The sequence below is a fragment of the Lipotes vexillifer genome, unplaced genomic scaffold (genome assembly GCF_000442215.2).
Source record: "Lipotes vexillifer unplaced genomic scaffold, Lipotes_vexillifer_v1.1 scaffold559, whole genome shotgun sequence".
In the NCBI taxonomy this organism is placed as follows: Eukaryota; Metazoa; Chordata; class Mammalia; order Artiodactyla; family Lipotidae; genus Lipotes; species Lipotes vexillifer.
The window spans coordinates 2,220,662-2,238,760 of NW_006781351.1; the positions used below are offsets into that span (position 1 = coordinate 2,220,662).

Below are 18,099 nucleotides of genomic sequence, written 5' to 3' on the forward strand. Positions count from 1 at the left end.
TTCTTAAGTGAGACAGATGTGATGATCAAATATTTGTCACTTGACCATTCTCAGTTTAGTATCAAGTATTATAGAGAGCAAAATTCACAGAGAAAATCTATTCAATTGTAAATACAGCTTAAACTAAACTGCTGTGGATTGTGGCTATTTTTCACAGTGACATACACTTAAGCAAACATTTACTTATTTAACAAACATGCATTAAAGGCATAGTATTGTGCTAGCACTATGAGATATACAAAATATATTTCCCACAGCTTTTACAATCAGTAAATTTTCAATACCATTGAAACTACAGGATGAGCCAAGATGATAAGTTTCAAGAGTTGAGATAAGGCAGTGAATATCAAATGGATGGTATATATAGTAAATGTAACAGGAGGCCAAAGAAGGAAGAATAACTAGGAACAAGAGTGGCCTAGGAGGTTCAGAGAGAGTGAGAGGTTTGAGCTGAGCCTTGAAGTTGAGTTGGACGTAGAAGGTAAATAGAAGGTAAGCAGAAGTATGATACAGTGAGCTAGAATGACTGATATGTGTCTAGTCAACAGTGAATGTACCATCTAGAATATAACACAAGTTTTTTACTGTGGATGGTGGATATAAAAGGCAGGTTATAGCTAGACTGCATAGTATCTTAAATATTAGGCTAAAGAATTTTAAATTTACTGAGACTCTATTAAAATTTTTTATTGATATGATTAAAATGGAGTTGTAGGATGTTTTAGGCAGAATAGAGAGGTAGGAAACAAGGAAAGGAACACCACAGGAATCAACCAAAATAATCTATAGATAAATTAACAGAGACTATAGAGTCAAATTTTAACAATAATAAAAGTAAAAGGAAACTAAAATGATTTGTTGATTACATATAGGAGTACTGGAATAAGTTAAAATATAGAAAATAAATTACAGAGAAGTTTTCATCAAGAGTTACTTGGGGATGGTGCAAGTAGTTCTGAGTGAGAGTTGGTTTTAGTGGAAAGTAGAGGACTGTAATTTAGGATTGTTGAGTTTAAAGAGATGTCCAGATATCAGAGTGTAAATGCCTATCAGGCAGTTGGAAATATATAAATTGAGTTCAGAGAAATATTAAAAGCAGAGACATAAATTTAGGAGTAATTCACATAATCTGTGAAGTTTCAAAACTGAATAAAAGTTCTTAGGAAATTAGTTTGAAGAGTTAAAGCCCTGAACACTGCAAAATCTTCATATTTAAGGGCTAAAGATGAAGACAACATCTATTAAAGCACTATGTACCTTATCTAGTTTAAATTTATAAGTGCTAAGGAAGCCTCAAAGAGATTTAGAGAATGTACAGACAGTGAAGCTTTATGGAGAGCCTGAGAATAGAAAAGTTCAAGAAAGAACTAAAGGTGCTGGCTATTGGAAGAGATCAATTACCATTATCATGACAATTATCATAGGTTTATAGAACAATTTGTGGTTTGTTTTATTAAGAAATAATTGGTAGGGCTTCCCTGATGGCGCAGTGGTTGAGAGTCCGCCTGCCAATGCAGGGGACACGGGTTCGTGCCCCGGTCCGGGAAGATCCCACATGCCGCAGAGCGGCTGGGCCCGTGAGCCATGGCCGCTGCGCCTGCGCATTCGGAGCCTGTGCTCCGCAACGGGAGAGGCCACAACAGTGAGAGGCCCGCGTACCGCAAAAAAAACCAAAACGCAAAAAAAACATAAAAGAATGAATGCACATAGTGAGAAGTTAGAAGGATACATAGAACACTGTTACTTTTACATGTCGAATATTGCCATCATCTGTGATTTATTTTCACAACCCTCTTTTTTTACCTTCACCAAGTCTACGTGTTGTCTCTTTTACACCAGTGGGAAACAAAACCAAAACAAAAAAAACATAAAAGAATGAATGCACATAGTGAGAAGTTAGAAGGATACATAGAACACTGTTACTTTTACATGTCGAATATTGCCATCATCTGTGATTTATTTTCACAACCCTCTTTTTTTACCTTCACCAAGTCTACGTGTTGTCTCTTTTACACCAGTGGGAAACACAAGTCACTTGGTGCTAAGTACAGAACTCCCATTGTATGCAGAGTGCCATTTATGGGGTAATTAGCCATGAGAAATGTTTCTCAAAGTGTGTCCATGGACCACTTGTGTCAGAGAACCTTCTGAAATGCTCGTATTTGGGAGCAGGAGAGAAGAAAACAAGTCTAGACGTGAAAGAGTAGCGGAATCCATGAGACCAGAAGAAGACTGTAAAAGCCAGATGTAGAAATTCCAAGCCAAACTACAGAATCATAGTCCCTGGGAGTCGCATCCAGGAATGTGGATTTTAAAAACAAGGACCCCCAGACTATACATACACAGTAAAATTGCAAGAATTCTTTAAAATAAAAAAAAAAATCTAATAAAATTTTAACATGTATGTGTGTGTGTGTGTGTGTGTGTGTGTGTGTGTGTGTGTGTGTGTGTGTGTTTAGCCTGGGTTCTTGTTGTGTTTGACTACTTCTCTCTCTCTCCTGTTAACTTCCATACAGTAATGATTTTCTGCGATTTTGTGTCTTATGAAAGGATTAAACAGCACTCCATTTGAGATATACCCTGATTACCCTGACATGACTTGCTCCTCATTTGAAATGACTTATTATTCTGTTACAGAGTAAGAGACTCTCATAATGTGAGCATATTCAATATCAGAAGGAAGTCTGGCATCCTTATTGATTACTTTTAGAGCCTCCTGGAATGGGATAAATCATATCGTGCTGCTTTGAAAGGAAAAAATTTTAGCAATTTTTTTTAACTTGTGAATTCACAGGAGGGAAGTAAGTCTTAGAGAAAGTTTCAAGGGTTTAATATAAGATAAACAATTCTTTTCATCAAACTCACTATTAAATATAACAGAACTGCAGGCAGAATCATTCATTTTAATATTAAAATCAAGCACAACTTCTTTAGTCTGATTACTCAAGCATGTGAAAATACTAAAGTCTAAAAAAATAAACAATTAGTTAAAACTTGAAATGAGAAAGAAAATATGTTGAGAATTTACAGATAGATTTTTCTGTCATTTACATTATAATGTTATCTCTGTCTTCAGATGAGCAGAAGAAATAAAATAGTCATTTAAGAGAAGCTGTGAAAAATGCAAAGCCTGAGAATTTTGTTGTGATGATTTGGGGAAGGTGAAAAAAGTCTTAGTTCTTAGTTGTTCACATTAGAAGTAATTTAACATTCTTTCATTTAACAAAGTATTCATTGAGCACCTACTATATACTTGGCCCTGCTTTAGCCTCCGGGTTTACAGCAATGATACAGGGCAGTGGAGAAAATAAAGTAGGAAAGGAAGTTTGGAAGTGCCAACCAATAGGGGTGGTTTTGCAGTTTTACATATGAGAGTCAGAGAGGACCTCACAGAAAAGGTGACAGTTAAACATAGTTGTTTAGGACATGTGAGATTGAACCATGGAGAATTTGAGTCATGGGCCTGGAGAATAGCAGTCCCAATAAGCTGAGTAGCAGGTACAAATGTCCTGGGGCAGAAACATGCAGAAACATTCAAGGCATAGGAAGAAAATCACTGAGGCTGGAGTGGAGTCTATAGCACAAGGTGAGGTAGGAGAGGTCAAGGGCGCCAATACTTGGCTTTCATTGTAAGTGGTATGAGATTCCTTCCCCAGAGGGATATGAGAGAGGAATGACAGGATTTGACTTTTATTCTCAAAGGAGTATTCTGGATGCTAGGTTAGGAAGAGACTAAAAACATATAAAGGCAGAAGCAGGGAGACCTGTTAAGAGGCTACAGCAGTAATTCAAGTGAGAGATGATGGTAGATTGAACCAACGGTGGTAAGCAGTGGAGGTGAAACATGGTGGGATTCTGGATTTATTTTGAAAGCTGAGCTCACAGAATTTGTTGATAAATTTGATTGTAGTTTGTGAGAGCAGTCAAAAGGACTCTAAGGATTTTAACCTGAGCAATTAGTAGGATGAAGGTGCCATTTAGAGGTGAGACAGGCTGCCAAAGAAGCAGGTTTAGGGGGGTGATAATCAGAAGTTTGACTGGATGTATATTAAATTTATGCTGTCTATTGAATTTCTACTAGAGTTGTTGAGTAATCAGTTGTACCTATAATTCTGGATTTTAGGGAGACTTTCAAGCTAGAATTATAAAATATGGAAGAAAAAGACATGTAAGTGGTATTTAAAGCCACAAGCCTGGAAATAAAAAAAGAGGAGTTCCAGGGCTATGTTAAGAGATTGGGGAGGAGAGAAGAACCAGTAGGGAGCATGACTTCATGATTAACTTTCCTTCCAAGGGCACTGGCAATGTAAAGGCTCTAGCAGCCCTAAGTGGGTTTCAAATTTTTATAGGATTCACCTGCTCATTTTCCATTTACCCATAACTTGATCTAAATCTCAAACTCTTGCTCTTAGTCACTTACCCCCCACCTTTATGCCTGCATCACACTGGTTTTGAATATACTTATTGGTAGTGCAACTTCATCTGAGTGTAAAGTGCATTTTTGAAAACTGTCAAAAGTAATTTGGGGATTTAGCTGATGAATAAAATGGGTGGCCAAGTTGGTTAATACTGCTTTTGGTCAAACATTAGGCATGACTCTTGAATAGTATCAACATGTGTATTGTGTGGTTTATATGCAGAGCTAAAAGCAGTGTCAACAGGCATGTCCTAAAATGTTTTGAGCAATGACATTACTGAAATATATGTATAGTTTCCAAGAGGACTGTTTTCAATTGACAATTATATATCATACACATATATAAGTTCTGTTAATTTGATTAACACTATTTCTTAATAGTCTGTTATTTTATCATGTATATTTTTACAGATGCTTAAAGTCCACGAACACTCATACAGCTATAAAAAATATCTAACTTAATCTTCATTTCCCAGCCTAACAGTTTCTTAAACAACTGCTATTCTCAGCTAAGCTGATTAACTTATCAAAAGCAATTGAAAATAATTATTTTAATGAGTGAAAGTTCTACAAAAACACATTTAATAATATTTGCCCAGCTCTTACAAAAATTGCTGATTGCAAACACTATAGATTTACAAACAAGCATCGCTGGATATCTGGCTAATACTAAATTTGTAAAGGATGCATTCCCTGAAAGTTATGCCAAATATTTGTTCAATGAACAAATATTTATTAAGTTCTAGTGTGTTCCAAATGCATGTCATGTTGAGAAGAGTTTGCTCCTTTAAGTCCTTCAAAGTGCATCCTTAGAGATTTATGTGCATAAAGGAGAGAGCTGAAGTAGTGCTTCTGACCTTCTCCATGTGGAGTCTCCTGGGGAGTTTCACCATGTGGAGGACCTGTTTTGCTAGGCTAGCAAAAGACCAGAGAAATAGGTGAGGCTTAGAGTTACCCTTTTCTGTTTGTTGCACCCAGATTCAGACCTTTAATCAATTACCTTGTGACGAAGAAAGCTCCCTCTCTTACTTAACGACATGGCCCAGTTGCCATCCTTGCCTCTCTGACTCGACCAATATTCAGGAAGGAATGGGGTATAATAGAGAAAGCAGCTTTTAGTTTTCCTTAGAGGCTAACTACCATTGACGTTCTTGGTTCTGGGGATGCAAAGATGGGGTCCCTGTCATCCAAGAAATTATTACTTTTTGAGGGAAAAGAAATATCCTTGAGCAATTACATCAGAATATGATAACTGATACTCAATGGCAATCTGTGGGAAAACACTAAGAGCTCCTGGCTTCACAGAGAAGATGCTGGCACTATTCAAAGAGATGAGTCAGTCTTCCAAGAGATGAGTCAGTCTTCCACAAAGCTCAGCGTGATGAGAGAGGTGTAAATTCTTGGGACATAGCTTTTTTTCTTTTGGCTCTTAATACTCTAGGTAGTCCTGCTTTTTTTTTTTTTTTTTTTGCGGTACACTGGCCTCTCACTGTTGTGGCCTCTCCCGTTGCGGAGCACAGGCTCCGGACGTGCAGGCTCAGCGGCCATGGCTCACGGGCCTAACTGCTCCGCGGCATGTGGAATCTTCCCGAACCGGGGCATGAACCCATGTCCCCTGCATCGGCAGGTGGACTCTCAACCACTGCGCCACCAGGGAAGCCCCGGTAGTCCTGCTTTTTCAAAGCTTTTTCACTAGATTTGTCCTGACACTTCATTTTGAATAAAGTCTGGGTTTCATTCTATGACTTTCCCTGTGAAATATTTTATAGCCTTTCCCCCAAGGATCACAATTACACTGAGGCACAACGCTGTAACTGGCTCATTGTTCCTTACTTACACTTGGTGGCTGGCCCCATCTCTCTCACGAACATTGACATTAATTGCTTAAAGGAAGAAAGTGATTTCTAAATGTAGGTTTACATGTTTCTTATTAGATAAGATAAACTCACAATGTTTTTCATGTGCTTCACAAGTATGGTCAGCTTCGCATCCTCGTATGTTATGACCAACTGCACCTTAGGCTTCTTGTCAGGAAACTTCTCACCTGATGAAACAGTAGAGTTTTAGTGGATTAAATTGGAAGTGGCTGATCACAGGATAAACTGAACATTCAAAGACTAATGCAGGACCAATGAATAATATGAAAAAGAAACATTCTTCATATGACACTGAAAACATAATACTCTTCAGGAAACTGGGTTGGTTAAGATAGGATTTGTGTCTAATAATCCTGAATCTATTCTACCTCCTCATAGTCTATGTTTTGTTTCAATCGATACCATTATTTTCCCGATTATTAAAGCCTGAGACCTCAGTGTCATTTTTGGCAGCAATTTTCTCCTCAACATTCAGTACGATGAGCTTAAAGTATTAGAGAACATAGGGGTTGAAAGTGTTGGCTTTAGAAGTCAGTGAGTCTGGGGTGCAGGTCCCAGCGCTATACTAAAGACTGTGTCAACATGAATAAGTTAATCAACTTCTGTAAAATGGAGATAATAGTCATCTACTTCAGGACAGTTGAGATGATTAACTGATAACATTCAAAAGTTCTCACAGGGCTTCCCTGGTGGCGCAGTGGTTGAGAATCTGCCTGCCAATGCAGACGACACAGGTTCGAGCCCTGGTCTGGGAAAATCCCACATGCCATGGAGCAACTGGGCCCGTGAGCCACAATTACTGAGCCTGCGCGTCTGGAGCCTGTGCTCCGCAACAACAGAGGCCGCGATAGTGAGAGGCCTGCGCACCGCGATGAGGAGTGACCCCCACTTGCCACAACTGGAGAAAGCCCATGCACAGAAATGAAGACCCAACACAGCCATAAATAAATAAATAAATGCATTGTGTATTATTAAAAAAAAAAAAAAAAGTTCTCACAATGTAATCTCTCAGTGAATGTTTGCAATTACTCCATATATTTACACTCAGCTCTTCCTTTCCAGTTCTGCTGTGCCTAGTTCAGATGCATATGGATCTTTTGCCTGAACTACTAGAACATTCTCTTCCCCTCCTCCAGAACCCAAGTGTGTTTGTACACAATTACCAGTATAATCTTCCTAGGGCAACTTTTATAAAATTACTCTTCGATCAAAGTACTGTTCATAGCTTTCCATAGCTTATGAAAGAGTCTGAATTTTTCAGCTTTGTATTACTGCTTCTTATTGAATCTGTCTGTCTTATTTCCCATTATTATTATTTCATACTGCAGTCTGTATGTTCAGTTCTACAGACATGCTCTGCTATTTCCTTGCAGACATTGCTCATATTATTCCCTTTATTTAAAATGATCTCTTCCACCATTTTTGGCTATTGAATTTTTACCTTTCTGCAAGGCCTAATTAAAATGCAAAAGGGTTTCTGTGGTCGCCACCCTCTGAACTCCCCTAGCTCAGCCCTTATCACTTAATATTTATATTGTAATTATTACCTTACATGTCTCAATTTGCTTAGTGGATTACAATCTCCTTTAGGGCTTACTTTTTTTCCTATTTCCCCAAGGGATATATAAATCAGTGCTTGCTCCATAAAGTTGCACTAAACGTTTATTTAATGACAAAAGTAATCTCAATTTTCCTTTCAAGTTATATCATTCCAACATTAAAATGAAGGCTTTAGTTTTTTAATTAAAAATTTCCAGTTTATAGCCCAAGGATTAAGCATAATTCACAGTTTTCTAATATTTCCCTTGGTAATCTCTGGTTGTATGTTTTCTGAGGGAATTCAGAAAGAAGAAATTTACTACTAATAAGGAATTTGGCAATGTTTTGTTGTGGGCTCATTGGGGTCCACGTTGTTTTCTGATAGTCAGTTTTAGCTCTCTAATCCTAACATTTGAAAATTAAACCTGAGCTTTATGTTTCTTCTCCCAAAGCCTTTTACATGTTTATTAGAATAGTTTACACATTCTAAATAGGTAATATTAATTAATTTTATTGTTAATGTGGATTATTGACATTGAAATAATTAAAATTCACATTGAGTGTTTCTTACAACTGAAATGGTAATTACGTAAATATAATAAAAAATTCTTCCTTAAAATATCTTGATTATGATGACTGAGTGACGCTGTGAGTTTGAGACACTACGAGATAATTTTGACTGTAGTACTTGGGTAAATTGTATTTCATAATACAAAAATGTAGTTGAATTTTTGGTATGAGTATGCTAAAAATGCTGATACTTTTTGATGCACAGTGAACATAATTTTTGAATTAAAGAGTGAAAGGATTATTAATTAGAAACTTAAGGTGTTTAATTAGAGGAGCTTTAATTCAGACAAGAAATTAGCATATATTTACGGGTGAGTGTCTAAATGATAATCATACAACTGTTACTTGAATTGACTCAAGATGATATTCTACCCTAAACCTTTCATGCAAGATTAGTAATCACAGTATCCATCAAAACATGTCGGACTTTAGAACCCACTGAAAATACAGGCCACTCGTAAGTCTTAGTAGCCAATGTAGTAATAGTAGAGGTACTTAGGATTTTTAGAATTCTTATTGTGTGCCAAATGTTGGGCTAAGAATTTCACATACATAAACTCACTAAATCCCCACAGCAAACCTACAAAGTTTGTGTTACCTCCATTTTACACATGAGGAAACTGAGGTATTTTGGTCCAAGTTTAGGCAGGGTCAAATGATCTCTAAAGACTATGTTTTTGAACATCATGCTGTAAGGGGCAACAAGGGGTCAATAACCTAAGGGAAAGAATTTAAACGAAGAGCCCAGAGAGGGAGACTTTTGAGAATAGCTTCACAGGGACAAGAAGATGCTAGAATATCTTGATTTTTCTGCTTCAAGTTATTCTGGGGGATCTAATCATGCTTAATCTAACCATTTATAGTAACCCCAAGAACTGTTAAAATATTATTGATCCAAAGAATGACTGTGTTGAAACGCTTGAATGCATGGCACTACAGCAGCTAATACGGACTTATTATGCATAATGTATCCATTAATATTAAAAAATATCATTTCAAAATTTAACTTCCTTTCAGATATAATATATTCATATGATTCAAAAATGAAAATTTATTTTTAAAGTATACAATAAAAGGTCTTCCTCCCATTCCTAACACCTATTCACCCAGTCCTCCCATTATTATCAATTTTTTAAACATTTTTATTGCAGTATAATTGCTTTACAATGGTGTGTTTCTGCTTAATAACAAAGTGAATCAGCTATACATATACATATATCCCCATATCTCCTCCCTCTTCTGTCTCCCTCCCACCCTCCCTATCCCACCCCTCTAAGTGGATACAAAGCACCGAGCTGATCTCCCTGTGCTACGTGGCTGCTTCCACTAGCTATCTATTTTACATTTGGCATGAATCTTTTGAATTATGGTTTTCTCAGATATATGCCCAGTAGTGGGACTGCTGGGTTGTATGGTAGTTCTATTTTTAGTTTTTTAAGGAACCTCCATACTGTTCTCCATAGTGGCTGTATCAAGTTACATTCCCACCAACAGGGCAAGAGAGTTCCCTTTTCTCCATACCCTCTCCAGCATTTATTGTTTGTAGATTTTTTGATGATGGCCATTCTGACTGGTGTGAGGTGATACCTTGTAGTTTTGATTTGCATTTCTCTAATGATTAGTGATGTTGAGCATCCTTTCATGTGTTTGTTGGCAATCTGTATGTCTTTTTGGAGAAATTTCTATTTAGGTCTTCTGCCCATTTTTGGATTCGGTTGTTTGATTTTTTGATATTGAGCTGCATGACCTGCTTGTAAATTCTGGAGATTAATCCTTTGTCCTTTGCTTTGTTTGCAAATATTTTCTCCCATTCTGAGGGATGTCTTTTGGTCTTGCTTATGGTTTCCTTTGCTGTGCAAAAGCTTTGAAGTTTCATTAGGTCCCATTTGTTTATTTTTATTTCCATTTCTGTAGGAGGTGGGTCAAAAAGGATCTTGCCGTGATTTATGTCATAGAGTGTTCTGCCTATGTTTTCCTCTAAGAGTTTTACAGTGCTTGGCCTTACAGTGAGGCCTTAATCCATTTTGAGTTTATTTTTGTGCACGGTATTAGGGAGTGTTCTAATTTCATTCTTTTACATGTAGCTGTCCAGTTTTCCCAGCACCACTTATTGAAGAGACTGTCTTTTCTCCATTTTATATCCTTGCCTCCTTTATCAAAAATAAGGGCAACCATATGTGCATTCCATTGATCTATATTTCTGTTTTTGTGCCAGTACCATACTGTCTTGATTACTGTAGATTTGTAGTATAGGCTGAAGTCTGGGAGCCTGATTCCTTCAACTCCATTTTTCTTTCTCAAGATTGCTTTGGATATTCGGGGTCTTTTGTGTTTCCATACAAATTGTGAATTTTTTTGTCTAGTTCTGTGAAAAATGACATTGGTAGTTTGATAGGGATTGCATTGAATCTGTAGATTGCTTTGGGTAGTATAGTCATTTTCACAATATTGATTCTTCCAATCCAAGAACATGGTATATCTCTTCAACTGTTTGTAAAATCTTTAATTTCTTTCATCAGTGTCATAGTTTTCTGCATACAGGTCTTTTGTCTCCTTAGGTAGGTTTTTCATAGGTATTTATTCTTTTTGTTGCAATGGTAAATGGGAGTGTTTCCTTAATTTCCCTTTCAGATTTTTCATTGTTAGTGTCTAGGAATGCAAGAGATTTCTGTGCATTAATTTTGCATCCTGCTACTTTACAAAATTCATTAATTAGCTCTAGTAGTTTTCTGGTAGCATCTCTAAGATGCTTTATTTATATAGTATCATGTCATCTGCAAACAGTGACAGCTTTAATTCTTTTCTGATTTGGATTCCTTTTATTTCTTTTTCTTCTCTGATTGCTGTGACTAAAACTTCCAAAATTATGTTGAATAATAGTGGTGAGAGTGGACAAGCTTGTCTTATTCCTGATCTTAGAGGAAATGGTTTCAGTTTTTCACCATTGAGAACGATGTTGGCTGTGTGTGTGTCATATATGGCCTTTGTTATGTTGAGGTAAGTTCCGTCTAAGCCTACTTTCTGGAGGGTTTTTTTTTTGTTTTTTTTGTTTTTTTTTTTTTTTCTTGCGTTATGCGGGCCTCTCACTGTTGTGGCCTCTCCCATTTGCGGAGCACAGGCTCCGGATGCGCAGGCTCAGCGGCCATGGCTCACGGGCCCAGCCGCTCCGCGGCATGTGGGATCCTCCCGAAACGGGGCACGAACCCGCGTCCCCTGCATCGGCAGGCGGACTCTCAAGCACTGCGCCACCAGGGAAGCCCTGGAGGGTTTTTATTATAAATCGGTGTTGAATTTTGTCCAAAGCTCTTTCTGCATCTATTGAGATGATCATATGTTTTTCTCCTTCAATTTGTTAATATGGTTTATCACATTGATTGATTTGCATATATTGAAGAATCCTTGCATTCCTGGAATAAACCCCACTTGATCATGGTGTATGATCCTTTTAATGAGCTGGTGGATTCTGTTTGCTAGTATTTTGTTGAGGATTTTTGCATCTATGTTCATCAGTGATATCGGCCTGTAGTTTTCTTTCTTTCTGACATCTTTGTCTGGTTTTGAAATCAGGATGATGGTGGCCTCATAGAATGAGTTTGGGAGTGTTCCTCCCTCTGCTATATTTTGGAAGAGTTTGAGAAGGATAGGTGTTAGCTCTTCTCTAAATGTTTGATAGAATTCGCCAGTGAAGCCATCTGGTCCTGGGCTTTTGTTTGTTGGAAGATTTTAAATCACAGTTTCAATTTCAGTGCTTGTGATTGGTCTGTTTATATTTTCGATTTCTTACTGGTTTGGTCTCGGAAGGTTGTACTTTTCTAAGGATTTGTCCATTTCTTCCAGGTTGTCTATTTTATTGGCATAGAGTTGCCTGTAGTAATCTCTCATGATCCTTTGTATTTCTGCCGTGTCAGTTGTCACTTCTCCTTTTCTATTGATTTGAGTCTTCTCCCTTTTTCTCTTGATGAGTCTGGCTAATGGTTTGTCAATTTTGTTTATCTTCTCAAGGAAGCAGCTTTTAGTTTTATTGATCTTTGCTGCTGTTTCCTTCATTTCTTTTTCATTTCTTTCTGATCTGATCTTCATGATTTCTTTCCTTCTGCTAACTCCAGGGTTTTTTTATTCTTCTTTCTCTAATTGCTTTAGGTGCAAGGTTAGGTTGTTTATTTGAGATGTTTCTTGTTTCTTGAGGTAGCATTGTATTGCTGGAAACTTCCCTCTTAGAACTGCTTTTGCTGCATCCCATAGGTTTTGGGTCATCATGTTTGCACTGTCGTGTGTTTCTAGGTATATTTTGATTTCCTCTTTGATATCTTCAGTGATCTCTTGGTTATTTAGTAGCGTATTGTTTAGCCTCCATGTGCATTTGTATTTTTTACAGTTCTTTTCATGTAATTGATACCTAGTGTCATAGTATTGTGGTTGGAAAAGATACTTGAAACGATTTCAATTTTCTTAAATTTAGCAAGACTTGATTTGTGACCCACGATATGTTCTATCCTGGGGAATGTTCCATGAGCACTTGAGAAGAAAGTGTATTCTGTTGTTTTTGGATGGAATGTCCTATAAATATCAATCAAGTTCATCTGGTTTAATGTGTCATTTAAAGCTTGTGTTTCCTTAATTATTTTCATTTTGGATGATCTATCCATTGATGAAAGGGGGTGTTAAAGTCCCTTACCAGTATTGTGTTACTGTTGATTTCCCCTTTTATGGCTGTTAGTATTTGCCTTAGGTATTGAGGTGCTCCTATGATGGGTGCATAAATATTTACAATTGTTATATCTTCTTGGAGTGATCCCTTGATCATTACATAGTGTCCTTCTTTGTCTCTTGTAATAGTCTTTATTTAAAGTCTATTTTGTCTGATATGAGAATTGCTACCCAGCTTTCTTTTGATTTCCATTTGCATGGAGTATCATTTTTCTTCCCCTCACTTTCAGTCTGTATGTGTTCCTAGGTCTGAAGTGGGTCTCTTGTAGACAGCATATATATGGGTCTTGTTTTTGTATCCATTCAGCCAGTCTATGTCTTTTGGTTGGAGCATTTGACCATTCACATTTAAGGTAGTTATCAATATATATGTTCCTGTTACCATTTCTTAATTGTTTTTGGTTTGTTATTGTAGGTCTCTTCCTTCTCTTGTGTTTCTTTCCTAGAGAAGTTCCTTTAGCATTTTCTGTAAAGCTGGTTTGTAGGTGCTGAATTCTCTTAGCTTTTGCTTGTCTGTAAAGGTTTTAATTTCTCCATCAAATCTAAATGAGATCCTTGCTGGGTAGAGTAATCTTGGTTGTAGATTTTTCCCTTTCATCACTTTAAATATGTCCTGCCACTCCCTTCTGGCTTACAGAGTTTCTGCTGAAAGATCAGCTATTAACCTTATGGGGGTTCCCTTGTGTGTTATTTGTTGTTTTTCCCTTGCTGCTTTTAATATTTTTTCTTTGTATTTAATTTTTGATAGTTTGATTAGTATGTGTCTTGGCATGTTTCTCCTTGGATTTATCCTGTATGGAACTCTCTGTGCTTCCTGGACTTCATTGACTATTTTCTTTCCCATATTAGGGAAGTTTTCAACTATAATCTCTTCAAATATTTTCTCAGTCCCTTTCTTTTTCTCTTCTTCTTCTGGGACCCCTATATTTCGAATGTTGGTGCGTTTAATGTTGTCCCAGAGGTCTCTGAGATTGTCCTCAATTCTTTTCATTCTTTCTTCTTTATTCTGCTCTGCAGTAGTTATTTCCACTATTTTATCTTTTGGATCACTTATCCATTCTTCTGCCTCAGTTATTCTGCTATTGATTCCTTCTAGAGAATTTTAAATTTCATTTATTGTGTTGTTCATCATTGTTTGGTTGCTCTTTAGTTCTTCTAGGTCCTTGTTAAACGTTTCTTGTATTTTCTCCATTCTATTTCCAAGATTTTGTATTATCATTACTGTCAGTCATTACTCTGAATTCTTTTTCAGGTAGACTGCCTATTTCCTCTTCATTTGTTTGGTCTGCTGGGTTTTATCTTGCCCCTTCATCTGCTGTGTGTTTCTCTGTCTTCTATTGTACTTAAGTTACTGTGTTTGGGGTCTCCTTTTCGCTGGCTGCAGGTTCGTAGTTCCCATTGTTTTTGGTGTCTGCCCCCAGTGGCTAAGGTTGGTTTAGTGGGTTGTGTAGGCTTCCTGGTAGAGAGGACTGGTGCCTGTGTTCTGGTGGATGAGGCTGGATCTTGTCTTTCTGTTGGGTAGGACCACGCCTGGTTGTGTGTTTTGGGGTGTCTGTGACCTCATTATGATTTTAGGCACCCTCTCTGGTAAAGGGTGGGGTTGTGTTCCTCTGTTGCCAGTTGTTTGGCATAGGGTGTCCCACACTGTTGCTTGCTGGTCTTTGAGTGGAGCTGGGTCTTAGTGTTGAGATGGAGATCTCTGGGAGATCTTTCACTGTTTGATATTACATGGAGCCAGGAGGTCTCTGGTGGACCAATGTTCTGAACTCAGCTCTCCTACCTCAGAGGCACAGGCCTGACACCTGCACAGAGCACCAAGACTCTGTCAGCCACACAGCCAGGTATGTGGGGAGTTTCTTGCCTTTTGGGAAGTCTGAGGTCTTCTGCCAGTGTTCAGTCGGTGTTGAGTAGGCGTTGTTCCACATGTAGGTGTGTTTCTGATGTATTTGTGGGGAGGATGGTTATCTCCATGCCTTACTCCTCTGCCATTTGAAGGTCTGCCTCCCCATTATTATTTTATTCGTTTTCCATATATTTCTCCAGATGGACACATATTCTTCCAGAATTTCTCCATATAAGTAAATATGAATAAGTATTTTTATTCTCGCCCCTTTTTCCAAAAAGGAATAGCGTATTTACTATTCTACACAACAGTCTTGGAGATACTTTCATGTCAATAATACAAAGCTTCTTTATTTTTTAAATATACTTTCACATTATTCCATCATGAGGAAATAGCATAATTTATTTAACACTTTACCCATTGACGGGCAAGTGGGTTGTTCCCAATGCTTTCCAGATGTTACAAACCATGCTGCAGTAAATAGCCTTGAATATGTATCATTTTGTACCTGTGCACAAATACCATAGGATAGATTTCAGCAGCAGAATTGCTGAGTCATAGGGTATTAGCAGTTTAATTTTGGTAAACTTTCCCAAATTGCCTTCCATGGAGGTTGTACCAATTTGCATTATCACCAGCAGTGTATGAGTGTCTGCTGATTTATAACCATGCTTGTTAATTAAATTTTTGAATTTTTGCCCAACTGATGAGTTAAAACAGCATCAGTATAGTTGTAATTTGCATTTTTCTTATGAGTGACCTTGAGGATTCTTTCATTTGGTTAAAAGCCACTTGTATTTTGTGTGTGTGTGTGGATTATTTTTTCGTATTCTTTACACAGTTTTCTATTTGGTCATTGGTCTGTTTCTTACCAATTTATAGGAGATGGTTGCATATTAAATAATCAACCCTTCATATGTGATAAATTGCAAATATTTCCCCCATTTTGTCTCTTATCTTTGCTTTTTTTTTTTTTTTTGCAGTACGTGGGCCTCTCACTGTTGTGGCCTCTCCCGTTGCGGAGCACAGGCTCTGGACGCACAGGCTCAGTGGCCATGGCTCACGGGCCCAGCCGCTCCGTGGCATGTGGGATCTTCCCAGACTGGGGCACGAACCCCTGTCCCCTGCATCAGCAGGCGGACTCTCAACCACTGCACCACCACGGAAGCCCTCTTTGCTTTTTTTGAACTTTGCTACAGTGTTTTATATCATGCAGAATTGTTATAGCTTCTGAATTTGTAGTCATAGTTATAGCAGCTCATCCCAGGATTAAGAAGGATTTTTTCCATGTTTTCTTTGTCATATACATGGTTTCATTATTTACACTTAAAATCTTTCACTCACTCGGTATTTATCCTGGCATATGGTGTGAAGTATACTATGCCAACATTAATTGTTGAATTTTCTCTTACTTGTTTGGACAACTATTAAATTCCTGAATATATCTGACTCTATTTATGGACATTCCATTATGTTTTACTTGCTCATCTTGGCACCTGCACTGTTTAATTACTGATGCTTTGTAATGTGTTTTTATATCCGATAAGGCTAAACTCACCTCTTTGTTTTGCTAATTTTTCCTGGCTTTTCTTTGTTAATTTTTATGAACTGTATAATTAGCTTATGTAAATAAAAATAAATCTGTTGGATATCAGTCAAAATGGTGGAGTAAGAGGATGTGGAGCTCATCTCCCGACATGTACACATCAAAAATATATCTATATGTGAAACAATTCTCACTGAAAACTAACTAATTGGCAGAGGACTCCTGTACAACCAAGGCTGTAAGAAAGATATACATGTAATCACGTATGAAGGAAAGAAAAGCAGTTGGGTTGGGATCTTTGTTCCTGAGAGGGGCCCAGAAGAAAAGGGAGGATTCTTGGGCAGACACCTGCCCTGGGGAGTGAGCAGTGAGAGCCAGATTGGGCACCCCAGTCCTTGGGTCCTATACAGGGGAGAAGTGCTCTCTTGGCTGGTTGGAGGTCCGCTGGAACTAACAGGGGAGCTGTGAGAAGCCTGGATTCTGCTCCTGAGGAGCACATGCATGCTGGCTTGACCCCAGGAAGGGCAGAAAGATCTAGTGGTTGCTGGGTTTCCTGCAACCACCTTGGTGCATGCCCCAGCCCAAGTTGAGTGAACACTCCAGCCCCATTCACTTCACATCACGGTGTGGTATTCGATCTGGGGCAACGAATACTGGGGATAAGACACAACTGAGGGATACAGAGACTACCCAGAGCTTAGGCAAGCCTGGGTGTAATGGCAGTGGCCATCATTTGTGCTTACTCAAGAAGCACATCACAAGCAGCCCAGATCTCTGAGAGCAGCCACTCCACCACAGCTCACGCTCTGGTACATGTTGAGAGTCCACGCAGGCCCTGCCTGTCCTGTGCTGTGGCTCCACAGTGGAAAGGAGGGTGGTGGAGGCTGGTGACAGTGACTGATTGAGGAGGATGACGAAGACTTGCACCTAAGGCTGCACCTGAGCCGAGTGAGGGAAAAAATTGCAGGTGCCTGCACAGTCAGTGCAGCAGAGACAGCTTGGACCTCTGCTGTGGCTGACACAAGCTGACAGCCTGCGTGGGCCCCCTTGCTTCAACGTTCCCTCACTCTGGGGCAAGGGTTCCAGTGTGGGGCTAGGGGAAAACCCACACTTAAAGGCACCTGTAATTTTTTTTCACCCTCGACTCCAGCTTTAAGACCCTCCATTTCCAGCCCACCCTCTACCAAGGGGGTAGCTGTCAGCACACCCTGAGGAAAGATGTGATTTGCATCCATGTCAAATCCAGCTCTCCCACTAAAGGCACTGGGCACATACAGTATGTATAGGGATGTTCCCATATAGGAACAGCCCTTCAAGACTGCAACAGGTAACTGTTGCATCTAAATTCATAGAGGCAGAGAAAGTTAAGCAAATGAAAAGGCAAAGGAACTACTCTCAATTGAAACAGCAAGAGAAAACGGTTGAAGAAACAAATAAACAGAAATAAACAATTTACTAGATAAAGAATTCAAAGCATTGGCAATAAAAATGTTAATTGAATTAGGATAAAGAATACATGTAGGGGCTTCCCTGGTGGCGCAGTGGTTGAGAGTCCGCCTGCCGATGCAGGGGGGACGCGGGTTCGTGCCCCGGTCCGGGA

General features: G+C 38.6%; 1 protein-coding gene across 3 annotated transcripts in view; it reads right to left on the reverse strand.

Moving 5' to 3' along the window:
* The window catches only part of PIK3C2G (phosphatidylinositol-4-phosphate 3-kinase catalytic subunit type 2 gamma), a 324,948-nt gene that overhangs the window by 26,783 nt on the left and 280,066 nt on the right, over positions 1 to 18,099 (reverse strand). For all 3 annotated transcript variants that reach the window (XM_007454609.1, XM_007454608.1, XM_007454607.1), the window contains one exon: positions 6,367 to 6,461. In XM_007454609.1, coding sequence (XP_007454671.1) covers positions 6,367 to 6,461 — 95 coding nt within the window. The remainder of the gene's footprint in view (positions 1 to 6,366; positions 6,462 to 18,099) is intronic.